Source organism: Phascolarctos cinereus, unplaced genomic scaffold (assembly GCF_003287225.1).
Source record: "Phascolarctos cinereus isolate Bilbo 61053 unplaced genomic scaffold, phaCin_HiC Scaffold_1;HRSCAF=81, whole genome shotgun sequence".
Taxonomy (NCBI): domain Eukaryota; kingdom Metazoa; phylum Chordata; class Mammalia; order Diprotodontia; family Phascolarctidae; genus Phascolarctos; species Phascolarctos cinereus.
In genome coordinates this window covers 172026074-172040318 of record NW_027555514.1, presented here as the reverse complement: position 1 = coordinate 172040318, position 14245 = coordinate 172026074, and the positions used below count along the sequence as shown (strand labels likewise).

General features: G+C 36.3%; 1 protein-coding gene across 24 annotated transcripts in view; it reads right to left on the bottom strand.

Moving 5' to 3' along the window:
- LMNTD1 (lamin tail domain containing 1) overlaps positions 1–14245 on the bottom strand; it is a 218799-nt gene that overhangs the window by 132643 nt on the left and 71911 nt on the right. For all 24 annotated transcript variants that reach the window (XM_078155044.1, XM_078155023.1, XM_078155017.1 and 21 more), the window contains one exon: positions 3490–3620. In XM_078155044.1, the coding sequence (XP_078011170.1) occupies positions 3490–3596 (107 nt within the window). In that variant the 5' untranslated portion in view covers positions 3597–3620. The remainder of the gene's footprint in view (positions 1–3489; positions 3621–14245) is intronic.

Sequence of the window (14245 nt, the reverse complement as noted above, 5' to 3'; positions counted from 1 at the left end):
AATGAGGGAAGAAGAACTGGATAATTTTCTACAGTCCTTTCCAGCTCTACAACCATGTACTCTTTTGAGGATTTCAAAGTACTTTTATCAATGAAAAACATCACATTCATTTATGCAATATCTCTTGAAAGCTCCATTTTTAAAAGACAGTCATGGAGACCCAAAGCCTTTTCCTTAGGCCTTCAGGACAACTGCTCCCTCACAGACTCTCTAAATATATCCTTATATTGATTTGCATTATTTTATTGAACTTAAAGCTTGTAAAAAATTCCAGAGATGCAAAGACCTCCAACCCTCCACAGAGACATAACCAGATTCTTACCTTATTGCCCTCTGCTCAGATGCTCTCCTTAAGCTACAGGCCAAAGTACTTTTATTTCCTTTAATCACACAATCACTGGAACCTATATAGCACAGTTTTTGCTGTTTTAAGTTACATGCAACTTCACTAGAGGTCCTATTATCATGGCTAAAATTTATATAGTGTTTTAACTCATGCTCTCACTTTATCCTCACAATAATCCTGTAAGGGAGGTGGCACAGGTGTTAGTTTCTCCATTTTAAATATGAGGAAACTGAGACTTAGAAAGGTTAAATAATTTGTTTATGGTCACAAAGTTGTAAGAGGCGAAATTCAAACCCAGGTCTCTTTTGGGTTCAAGTACAGCACTTTTCTAGTATACCATTCTGTAGGATTCATATTCAATCTAAGATACTTGGTCGCATGTCACTTATACTATCTGAGCCTCAGTTGTCTTGTGAGTAAAACAGAGATAATAATAGCAACTGCCTTTCAGGGTTGCTGTGAGGATTCAACGAGATAATGCCTACAAAGCACTTTGAAAAAACTTAAAGCACTATGCTAATGCTATTGTTACTATTCTTATTGTAAGAATCCTTATACCATTACCTACTCTATAGGACTGCTGTGATGAACTAAGAAAGTGCTTTGTAAATGTTAAGCTCATTATCTCTCTCATACATATATATGTATATATACATATATATATATATATACACACAAAAAAAACATGTGCGTACTTAATATGTACACATACATACATAGACACACACATATATGTATATATATACATATATGTATATGTGTGCATGTTAAGCATAAAGATCAGGACTGCATCTGTGACTTAATGGAATATAGAACTCCCAAGTGAAGAAATTTCCTCTACCAATATAGGTTGGCACAGTCTCTGCAACTTACAGTTTTAGAGAATTGCCTGAAGCAATGATATAGGAAGTGAGTGGCTTGCTGGTATACAGGCAATATGCATTAGAGGCAGAACTTGAACCTAAGTCTAACTAGCTGTAAGACCAGCTCTCTATTCAGCTCTCTATTCTATGCATAGGCCTATTTACGTATGTATATGTATACATACCCACACACACATAATACACTCAAGCATGTGTGTATGCATGTATGAGTGTGTATATATACATATATATATATATATATATATATATGTAATCAAATACCTTATCATTTTTATTATTCAATGTAACTTCTGGCTTTAAACTGGCTTGCCCTCAGCTTCTCTCTCAGATGCCATACCCAGTGAATACAAAGTCTTGAAGACTCTGGGTCTGTGAATCACTCACATTAGGTCGATAGCATACTTACCTTGAATTGTTGAGTCAGATTCTCAAACTTCTTTTAAACCCCCAAACTGAAAAACACTCAACTCTCACTCTAACATTTAATATCTTGATAGTCTAGGAAGCCAAATCTAGGAAGCAAGGCTTTAACTTTCAAAAAAACATGATGGCAAAAATTTCTGAAAATTAATGGGGATGGGGGTGGGCAGAGTGTGAGACTATTTCAGCTACAGTCAAATGGAATGACACAGGATAATGTAAAGATATTTTTCAAACTCCGAGAAAGCAGGAAACAGGTTTTCCTTCTTCCAAACTCCTCATATTTGAGTTTCATTTCAGGCAACTGGTCATGTCTTTTTCACAAGCTTCATTTTATAAGGCTCATCTGTTTTTCTTCCTCCCTCAGTAAAACAAAGTGTTTTCAAAGGAAAACGAATTATTATAAAATAGAAACTTCTTCTATAAGTCTCCATGAATGCTGTGGTCAGGGAAAGCTGGCACAAGGCTTCTGAGCTTTCTTACTCCTTAAGTAGTTTAAGACATTTCTAATGGACACAATAGTATTTGAGGGGCTTAACTGCTTCAGCAATGGACTTGTACAATACAGTCCATTGTTCAAACCTTACACTGATCTCAGCACTGAATTCCTAGGGCAGAGACGAAAATATTCCTCATGTTTCAAAAACATTTTTCTTTACAGTATAGAAATTTATCTCCTGTTGTTAGTTTTGACTTTGTCAAAGTATTTGCTTAAATGCTAAGGCAGAGAAAATTTTTAAAAAATTACTAACCCAACATTTCAATGTTGTTCTAGTTGGGGAAGTACTGAATCAGTAACATCAATAGTTGCTGCCTTATAGGTAACCTCAGAGGTCTTCAAATGTCAGAAGATGGAATTTAATTAAACATTAATTAGAAGACATCCAGGTCTGAAAATAATACTAGCTCATCTACGTTTATAGATCTGGCAACCAAGTATATATATTGGAAGCTACATTTTTGTTTTAGAAACTTGTTGAAATCAATGTCAACGTTTAAGAATCCAGGGTAATCATTATGTTATTAGTAATAGTAATGCTGACGTAGTAATTATCTTCCAGAGATTTGTATTTTTGGTAATTTATATTTGATAAACTTAGAGAACTTTTTAAAAGGCAAAATAAGTCCTCAGAAGGCCCCTGGAAATTTCTGGACTGACTCTGGATTTGGACAAGCTGTTGCAAAGAGATATATAAATTCCCTTCACTGTCAAGCTGCATTTGCTCATTATACGAAGGCATTTATTTATTTATTTATTCACTCATTCAACAACTGAGTGTAGAGTCTAGTATGACCCTTGTATAACTAATGAGACATCCTCACTTCTGTTTAAACCAAGAACTGAAACTTTATAAAAGTGTTAGTTTGTTCTGGTTGGGAATAGAGTTTGAAGTTCTGTTCTTGTTCTAATCTGTGTGTTCCAAATTAACAGAGCCATGGAATACTTTTGGCCTTTCAATGTAATGATGGAATCCATAAATGTTAGTCCAGGATACCCTCTAGGAATAAAGGGAGATTGGAAAAATTTAGGAGTATTAAGCCAGTTCTTAGAATATGAGGTTTTTATACCTGAATCATTATGCATTTGTTATCATAGAGGAGAAGATATCACCAGCATTGAAACTGTCTCAAGTACATTATATTCACATTGCAGGGAATACTAGGGTTCTATAAAACACAATTTGCTATTTCAGAGAATTTGTGAGTTCAAGTATATTTCAAATTGATTTACTTAGTTCTTAAAAAACACATATGTAGTTCAGTTCAAGTGCTTGGTCCTAACTTCTCAAAACTTACTCAGTATTTCTAATGTGACTTTTCTAGTTGTGATGCCCTTACCCATTCTCTTCCTTTGGCTGGCCTCGAAGGTCGTAGACTTTACTTTGTAAGCATACTTCACTTTGTAGAACTGTAAGATTTTCCTGAGGTATCTTCTCCTCTTTCATCTTTACTAGAGGATCTTATGTGTCCTAACAAATAAAACCACAATATCAGGCAATGAATCCAGTTGCAGATCAGGTTTTTAAATTAAATTAATCAATCCAATTAACTGAAAGTAAACCAAAGGCACCTGTCAGGTTTAATGTCAGGATTAATGATTACTGAGAAATGTCAGAAATGTCTGATGCCAGAACCAAGATTTTATGTGAATATCTAAGTGTTCCTTATACTATACAGTGAATGCACTTTGTGAATAACTAAGCTCTATGGACATTGTACTCTTTGTACCTCATTTTCTCTATCTGTATATAATGCTTACCCATCCCTACCTAATAAAAATGCTGTGAGGATAAAATTCAGATCTTAAATATGAAAGCCCTTAGGCAGATCTGCACAATAACAATCTAGAATCTTATTATTGACAATGATTCTTTTTGACTGAGATTTATGAATTATCGCCTACTAAAATGGTTCTTGTCAGTGGCCAAAGAAATTGATGAAAAAAACAACAACAACAAAGTGGAGCTGAGTAGCATTCTATAGCTGAGGAGCTAAGATTCAGGCTTTGACATCCAGATTAGGGGTTAGCAAACCATGCGAGACAGGCCAAATCCAGCCAACTAGCTGTTTTTGTACAGCCAACGAACAAAGAATGTTTTTTACATTTTAAAATATTTTGTAGTTTTAGATATTGTAAAAATGTAAAAGCCAGTTTCAGCTAGCAAGCCATACAAAAAGAGATGCGCTAGATTTGGCTCATGAATCATAGTTTGCCAATACCTGATTTTTAGACAATACTGCCTCTTTTAAAACCATGAGATAATGTCTAAGTGCATACAAGACTTCAATTTAGGGACAATTTAGCTTAGTAATGTTTCACTTGCTCTAGAGAATACTGAAGCAAAGTAATGAAATCTATGTACAAAAGCATCATTTCCTTATAAGTATTTTGCTTTGAGCCAAAATATTCTTAAGAAAGTCAAAATGCCACATTCATTATTTTGAATTCCTTACTGCAAGCATAAGAATGGTACCCAAAGAGTGGTGGTACAAATCTCAATCAGGAAATCTTATTAAGAATACCTTTCCTTGAGCAACTGGAAAGACTGACAATGAGGATAATGAATCCACCTTAAGTAAAAGGAAACAATACAGTCTGGTGGGTCTAAATACCAAACTAGAAGCCAGGGAGCTAAATAATGACCCTAGCTCTGCCTATAATAAACACATTGATTTAGAACAATTTAACTAATCTGATGGTACATCATTTTCTCCATTTGTAGGTCACCCCTACTGCTTCCCATCTTTTGTGAGAATAACATGAGACTAACAGATGTGTAAAGCTGGAGGCAGATTAGCATAATAACAATACAGATTATCACTGAAAATTATTACTGGATGAGATTTAAATTTAATTTAATTAAAGCACACTGCTTTGCATAGTAAGCACTTAAATGCTTCATTCATTCATTTACAAATTAGTATCAGAGTAAATGATGCAATTTAAATTAAAAAATCAGCATATAGCAACTTAAAAGATAATAAGCATTTTATATAATTGGCAACTTAGCTTTGTAAGATAAAATATGTGACTATCTTCACCCATCACACTGATGAAATGAAATCTCTTGACGGTGTTTATGGAAGTTTAATATAAAAAGATTTGTAGGCTTATACTTAATTTAGAGAAATCAAAATGGATTTATCATTGCATATCACTCTAGGTTCCCAAATTCTCTCTAGTGAAGTTTCCTACTTTCAGAAAGTTTTTTTCATGGGTTATATAAAGAAGCTAATTGTGACCTCACATAAAAACCTTGCATAGCTGATTGCTCATTATTTATCAAAGCAGTTTAAATAAAATGTCAACTGAGAGGAGTTTGAGAAGTGTTGGATCTGAGAGTGTTTCCATTTTCTATTTCCCTGATGAGTTTATTTTCCCCTGCTTTTCCTTCCCCACTGGATGATGACACGTATGCAACTAAACAAATTTCTATTCTTATGCTACTCCAACCAGAGGAGTGTTTCTCCCAAGAGACAGAGGAAGAAGCATTTCAAACAACCTTGGAGCTGAAGGTTTAGCAAAGCTTTTGCAGTAGGCCAAGTGCCACATTTATCATATGTGTGTGCTTGAGAAGAATTCTAAGACAATCCTCAACAATCATTTGTGGTACTCTATACAGAGTAGATATACAGGGCCAAAAAGATGGTCTCAAGAAGAATGAGAATCAGAGTTGGTAAAACATAGGGTTTAGCCAGGGAAGAGATGGGTAGAAAATGGCACCTGTATTCTGAGCTCTAGCATCTTCTCTGGTTCTGGTGCTGAGAAGCCAGAGAGCTCAGAACCTGCCTGTGGTTTCAAGTGAACAGCTTGTTTCCATAAAGAGCAGCTCAGCATCCCTATACCCTTGCAGCTTCCTATGAGTGACTGATGTAATCTCCTTCCTATTATGTTGGTGATGAGACAGAGCACTTACCTGGGAAATGAGATGAGTATCCCTCAGGGGACATGTGTGAAAGTAGCAGTCATTTGGGAATGGGGGCAAGCAAGAGTTTTTTAATACCCAATTAAATTGTTTTTGTTATTCTATTTGATTAAATACCTTTGATTAGAATTCATGGTGAATTGGTTTGGTTTGGTACAAGAAATATGGGTGTGAGCTATGTAGTGAGCTAAGTACTGAACTATGGATTTGAGTGGATAATTATTCTAACAGTACTTTGGCCCTGGAAAAAACTTAGAAGGCCACACAAGAGACCCCAGGAAGTTAGATCTATGGGAGATCATCTAGGATCTCTGTGTTTATATGTTCTAGCATTGCAGGGATCTGCTGAAGATCTTTCTTTTTGAAATTTTCCCTTGTAGGCTGTGATTGGATTGTGATTTTACTTTTCTAGGCCAGAACAGTTGATTTACAAGTAACTTATATACTCTTATTTCAAAGTGCTCTTGAAATTATTGTCATTGTTTGCTGATGTGATATTATTGAACTATTATTATATTTGTATATTAAGAGTATTGGACTTAATTGTCACCACGGCTATTTGGTTGGAATATTGTTACAGAATAGTTGGACCAGATCTTTACTGAGGACCACTGGTCTGGAAGGTAGTCTAAGGATACAGATATTGCAAAAACTTGCACAAGGCTATTGATATCTTGGTATAATATACTGTGATACTGCGTCTAAGGTACACAGAGATTGAAAAGTGATAGCTGTATTATGTGAGCTGTTTCAATCAATGGTGTTTATTCCAGTATTCCCAAGGAAAAACAGCTTGGGTCAGTTTGGAGATGAGTAATTAGACTCCTTACTGCTGCCCAGAAATTACTGAGGAAGTTTAAATCCCTTTTTTTATGAGAGAAGGGAGGCAGTGAGCTAATGTGGAAAGAGCTCTGAACTCGGAGTCTCAAGTTCAAAGCCTGGCTCTGTCATTAACTCTGTGTGACCTTTGGCAGGTCAATTGAGATGTCTAGTCTCAGTTTCTCAACTGTAACATGAAGGGATTGGATTAGATGAGCTCTAAGGTCTCTTCCAGCTCTAGAGAGATAATTCTATGACTCTTCATGTGATAGGAGGGAAAGGGGAAGTTCTGCCAGCAGCTCATGGTTTGCAGGTATTCCCTTCCTCAATGATGACTTGGTACTCACACCTTCCTCAGCAGCTGGTGATTTTATAGTAATAAATAAATCACAAAAGTCAGACTACCATTTTAACAATACCATTACATTCAATTCAATTAGATATTAAATGATTTCTGTGTGCAGAAGTCTGACTTAATATGGGAAGCTGAATTCTTTTTAAACAAGTATTATCATCCACCAGACGGTAAATGATACTGAGATAAAAGAACCATAGTGGAAGGTATAATATCTATGATGTTCATGGACCATAGGCTGAATCAAGTGTTTATAGGGACTGGCACAAGTCTGAGGAAGACAAAGGAAATGTAATAATACATTGTTCCTTCCCTTGAAGTTTATATATCCTTTCTTTTAGATTGCCCCACAAAAGAAAAAAATAACCTCACTTACTACAGAAGAGTAATATCTGAGACAGGTAAAATAGGAGAAGCATAATGTCAAGCTAACATTGAAATCACCCTTGTTATAACTCCAACCCAAAAGTAACTTAGTGAAATAACTGCTGGATCATTCATCAGCTCCTGTGTTAACCTTGTCCTGACCTCTGTTCTTTTCTCATGCCAAGCTTAACTTCTCCCTAACTTTTATAGAATCACAGAATTTTAGAATTACAAAAGACCTCTGCAGACACCCAGTCCAACTCATGACCAAAAGGAATTCCTCGCTCTACTATCTCTGATTATTCAACATCTGTTTGAAGAGCTCTAGTCAGAGGGGATCTCCAGAGCCCATTCCATGTTCAGACGGTTCTAATTGTTACGAAGTTTTTTCTAACTTCAAGCTTAAATTTAACCTCTTGAAATTCTACCAATTGCTCCTGGTTTTACGCTCGTGGATCAAACAGAATAAGCTTAATCTGTATGATAGTTCTTCAAACACTTAAATACAGTTATCATGTTCCCAGTGAATCTTCTCTTCTCCAGGCTAAACATTCCCTTTTCCTTCCACCAATCTTCAATATGACATGGATTCAAGGCCCTCCATCATCTAGGCTGCTCTCTGAACCCTCTCCAGCTTATCAGTGTCCTTCTTAAGCTTAGGCACTGAAAAGTGAACAAAATATTCCAGTTGTTGTCTGACCAGGGGAGAATACAGAGAGGCTATCACCTTCTTATGCCTAGAAACTAATCTTCTAATATAGTCCAAGGTTACATTAACATTTTTGTCTGTCATGTCACTGCCAACTAATAATGAGTTTGCAACCTATTTTCTGGCTTCCAATCATCAATTTAGAACTGGAAGGGAGGGGCAGCTAGGTGGCACAGTGAATAGAGCTCTGGCCTTGGAATCAGAAGGACCTGAGTTCAAATCCAGCCTCAGACACTTAACACTTACTAGCTGTGTGACCTTGGGCAAGTCACTTAACCCCGACTGCCTCACCAAAAAGCAAAAAAAAAAAAACCCAAAACCAAACAAGAACTGGAAGGGACCTTAAAATTATATTTTCCAATTCTCTCATTTGCAGATAAGGAAACTGAGACCTGGGAAGGGGGGTTAAATGATTTTCTCGAGGTCACACAGGTAGCAAATTATTTTTAACCCAGGTCCTAAAATCCAGTGCCCTTTCTTTTACATGATTCTGTCTCTAATCCATTTCTCCTTCTTTAAAATACCAAAATAGGGAAATAAAAGTATGCTGTGATATAGAGACAGAGGTCACTGATAACCAAGATGTTTTTTTTAATGCAGTGTTTAGAAAATAAGATTTCATATTTTGATATAAAATTTTTTGAAAATCAAAAGTCAGAGTCAAGAGTCACAGCTCATCTATGACAAAATATTCTGACAGTTTTTGAATAGACAGAGTTTATAGTATGAAAATAAGCAATATAGAAAGAACAGACTTTGTACATTTTGTGTTCCTAAGTACATACATGGAGATAATTTGCAGGGTAGAATTCTTATTACTCCTACAAAATGTCTACAATGAAGGAATAGTTGTCTAGAAGGACATTCCCTCCCTCTCCCTGCTCTTGCCATATCACACCATTAAGAGTTTTTAAAGTGACACAGAACGGGGGGATTACAATACTAGAAAGGTTCAGAAGTTATGTGTTCTGTTTTCTAAGGTTCGGAGGATCCGTTTAGGAGTCGAATTGTAATTTTTTACTCATGTAAAGTAGTAACTCACAGTATCAAATTATATCCTCTATACACATCTTTCATAATACAGTTTATAGAAGATGTTACCCTTGTCCTCCACTGACAGATCACAATGGAGTCTTACTCTATTACAACATGATATTAATGTACTCACATCTTTATGGAAATATTGTTAAATTCTAGTTTGAAACATTCATATGTATCACAACAGTAGTTCAATTAAACACACATTTAGTTACTATACACAAGGCACATAACTTTAAACTATAATACTGTCCCTTTAACTGCAAACACAACTTATACACAATATTGGGCCCAACATCATAGCCCTTTCTGTTTTTTTATAATGTGGATGGAGGCAGGGGAAATGTGCCATGTCTTTTTATAAGGGGTGGAGGAAAAATTGTCTTGCACAAATACAATGTGAAAGAAATGTAGGGGGAAGAAGGCATGCTAAAGATCTTTCCCAACCCAGTTTTCAACTTCATTTCCTTTAGTTGCCTAACTTGATTTTATCTTTGGAGTTACAGGACAGCAGTCAACACTCTATCTAGCCAGTCTGGAGACTTGAACATCATTCTTTCCTTTTTTTTCCTCTAATTAGCAGAACTAATTTATTTCACATACCCAACTCTTTTAAGTCCCAATTCAGCTCTACCAGCCCTCCAATTGTGCTCTATTCAACCTCTATTCTTCACTGTAACAGTCCCTCAAGATGTGGACCTGTATTTTCCCTTCCTTTTCACAGGCAAACTATTGGAAAAAGCTGTCTATATTTGTTGCCTCTACTCTTGCACTCATTGCCTCTCCATCCTTCCTCTTGCTTGCCTTTCCCAATGTTCTCCCAACTTACCCTCCTTCCACTCTACTAGTGCCTTCACTCTGAGATTACCCTCCATAATTCTGTATGCACTGTCCATACAGTTGTTTACATCAAAATGTAAGCTCTTTGACAGCATGGACAGTGTTTTTTGTCCTTTTTACTTTTTTTTCTTTTAAAATGTTTTTTCTCTCTCCAGTGCTTGACAACTGGTCTTGGTGTGCTGCTTGAAATACTGTAAGCACTTAAATTCTAGCTAACTGACTTTTTGACCTTAACTAAGCAACTTTCTCCAAAGTGATCAATGATGCCTCAACTGCCAAATCCAAAGATGTTTTCTCAGTCCTACTCCTTGATGACATTTCTGAAGCATCTGACATTGTTGAGAACCTTCTCTTTTCGGATATTCCCTCACTTCTGCATTTTCATGACTTTGCTCTCTACTGATTCTCTAATACCTATGTGGCTATTTTTTTCATTCTCCTTTGCTAGATAAGCCCCTATGTACTCCCTTCTAAATCTGAGTCTTCTCAAAGGCTCTACTTTGGACCCTCTTCCCTTCCCTCTCTGTATCCCATCTTTCAGTGACCACATCAGCTCCCATAATCATTTCTATAAAAATGACTTATACATCCATATTTCCACCCCCAGTCTCTGTCCTAAACTCTAGCCCCACTTCACCAACTGGCTATTGTACATTTCTAATATATTTCTATTGCACATTTCCTAATGAATTTCAAACTCAACACGTCCCAAGCATTATCTTTTCCTTTCATTTCTTAACTTTCCTACTTATGTTGGGACCACCAGTATCCTTCCAATTAATTACTCAGGTTCACAACTTTAGAATCATCCTCAATTTTTCTTTCGTTCACCCCTTATACACAATTAGCTGCTAAACCTTATCAATTTTATTTCCATAATATCTTTCAATTCCTTTCCTTTCTCTCCATCTACAAAGGTATGCCTCTACTTCACGCCTTTATTACCTCTTGCCTGGACTATTAGCTTTCTAGTTAGCCTTCCTGATACAATCTTTTCTCTCCAATCTATCTTTTATATAGCTGCTGATGTGATATTCCTAAAGTACAGGTCTGACCATGCCACTCAAAAAGCTTCAGTGGTTTCCAATTGCCTTTAAGATAAGATACAAATACATCCATTTCACTTTTAAGGCCTTTCACAAGCTGGCTCCAGTCTTTTTTTCCGAGCTTATTACATATCACTCTTCTTCAGGTACTCCATGTTTCAGCCACACTGGCCTATTTGCCATTCCTAATACACAATATTCTGTCTTCCATCTCTGTGCCTTTGCAGAGGTTATCCCCATGCCAGGAATGCTTTCTCTCCTCAACTTAGAATCCCTAGCTTCCTCCAAAGTTCAGCTCAAATGCCAGCTCCTATATGAGGACTTTCCTTATCCTCCTACTTGTTAGTAGGTCCCTGCCCTCAAATTATGAATACATGTTGTTTTCCTTAATAGAATGCAAATTCCTTGAGGGTAAGGGATATTTTGGTTTTGTATCTCCAGCACCTGAATCTGCCATATTCCGTTAAGACTTGATGACTGATTGAATGAGTTTACTAGGAAAGCTAAGTAGGAACAAAAACAGGGATATAAAAGGAAACTTCTATAACATCTGAGTTCTTAGTTTGCCTTGGTTCCTGATTATTGCTTAATCCAATTCTGGATGGTTCAGTTTACTAACTGTGGATAAATTTTCTCAGTCCATCCTCGAGGTGCAGTTTTTTTCCCCTTGTGTATCTTGTCAGGTGACCGAAATCCTCAAATGCCCTTTTTAATCTCTTGGATATTACTCAGGTCCTCTTTTCATGCTATTGTCAGAGTAGGCAGGGTGTTCAGTCATACATGGCCTCTTCAGAGAAACAGGCAATTATTACTGACCATTTAATTTGTTATTCTGAGTCTGTGAAAGAGCTCGTTATTCCTCAAAGTTTATGGAATCATATCTCAATTGCAACTGCAAACACAATGGTGCTTATCCCATTATTTTTTTTTCTTTTCTCTTGTCATATGTTTATCTCTCATCCTCTGGGGAGATATTCTATGATAGTAAAACCTTCCTGGACTCATCATACATGTTTGTTCTTAATAAATATCTATCTGTCCCTTCCAGTTTGGGATCTGAGAGCCTATGAAAATAAAATATGGGTACTGGCAGAGGATTATACTGATACTTAATGAAGACAATAATATCTTATCAACAGTGAATTCTTGGGGCAGCTAGGTGGTGCTGTGGATAGAGCACTGGCCCTAGAGTCCGGAGGACCTGAGTTCAAATCCAGTGTCAGACACCTGACATTTACTAGCTGTGTGACCCTGGGCAAGTCACTTAACCCCACTGCCTAGCCAAAAAAAAATTAGTGAATTTTTCTAATTACTTAAGTGAAACTCTCCTAATGCTGACACATCTTTGCATTGTTATCAACAAATATTTTAATATTTATTATATGCAAAGCACTTTGAAGAATATGAAGAAATGCAAATGCAAAACTGAATAAAGGCTAAAGGTTAGATATTTCCCTATACCATTTAATTTCAATCTTATCTCCCTTGCCAGTACTATCTCATCCTAGTACATGACCTCATATATTTGGCATATGTTTTAACATAGCAAAACTAGATTACATATCATCTTCTGAACATGTCCTGTACTTTCCTGTTTCCATCAGGATGCCATGCCTATAATAACTTCCTTCACCCCACCCTCATCTCTGTCTACTGAAAATTTTAAGGCTTAGCTCACAGTGTACTTTCTCCACGGAGCTTTCCCTGTCTCTCCTAGTCAAAAGAAATACCATTCTTCTTAGAATTATCATAGCTTTTGTTTGTATTTATATTTTGTTTTGTGTTCTGTTTAGTTTTGTATGTCTTATCTCTCCTACGTTACTGTAAGTTCTTTGAGGACAGAGGCTGTGTCTTTTTATCTTTGCATTCACCTTAAGGGAAGTGGGCTGTTGTAGTAGACAGTGCTATGCTGGGATTCAGAAAGTCCCGGGTTCAAGAACTACCTCTGATACTTGGTAGCTATGTGAACATCACATAATGCTTATATGCCTCAGAAAAATCTTTAAGACCCGGGTTCAAAAACTACCTCTGATACTTGGTAGCTATGTGAACATCACTTAATGCTTATATGCCTCAGAAAAATCTTTAAGACTCTAAGTTATAGACTGAGCTGTGATCTATGTTAGCAGAGAGTTCTCACATTATCAAAATCTCAAGTACTTGGCATTTTTGAAGTACTCAAAGGACCTAGCACAATACTTTGTACATACTAAATACTTAATGCATTTCTATTCAACTGAATGGTCTCTATAACTTTAGAAGTCTGATATACAGGTGAGATAAGTAGAAGTGAATGCATGCATATATATGTACATATATGTGTGTGTGTGTGTGTGTGTGTGTATGTATATTCACAATGTATAGTACAAGTACAAAGATCCTTAGAAACTCAAATGAAGGATTACTTATAAGTGCATTGAGCAGGGAAGACTTCACAGGATATCTGTGATCTGACACAAGCCTAGATGAATTGATGTGATTTTAACAAGAGTAGCACAGAGGTAGGATGATCCAGGGGAACATCATTCATATAGACAAAAAAAATGTACAAGTCATGTTCAGAGGATAATGAGGAGACAATTAGCTAGAACAGAATCTGATTAGGGCAGCAGTGAGAAAGAAGGCTGAACCAAGGTAGAGACCAGATTATAGAGGCCCTAGAGCAGATGTATCAAATACACAGACACAAGGTGGACCACAATACTCCAGAATGTAGCTGGAAACAGATTAAAATATAATTGAAAAATATTTAACAAAATAAATAATAAAAATACAGTAGAACATAGATATTATTAATACATGGTTTTCTAAGTCCATATGTGGCTCATAGGGATCCTTATATATAGTTTAGTGGTCTGCATTTCTGAGTTTGACACTACTGGCCTAGACCAATAGATTATGTATATAAATATAATATCCCTGTATATTATATACCATTGGGCTCACGAGTATCAGTAGATTATTTACTCATTACGGTATCAGTCAGTAAGAGAAA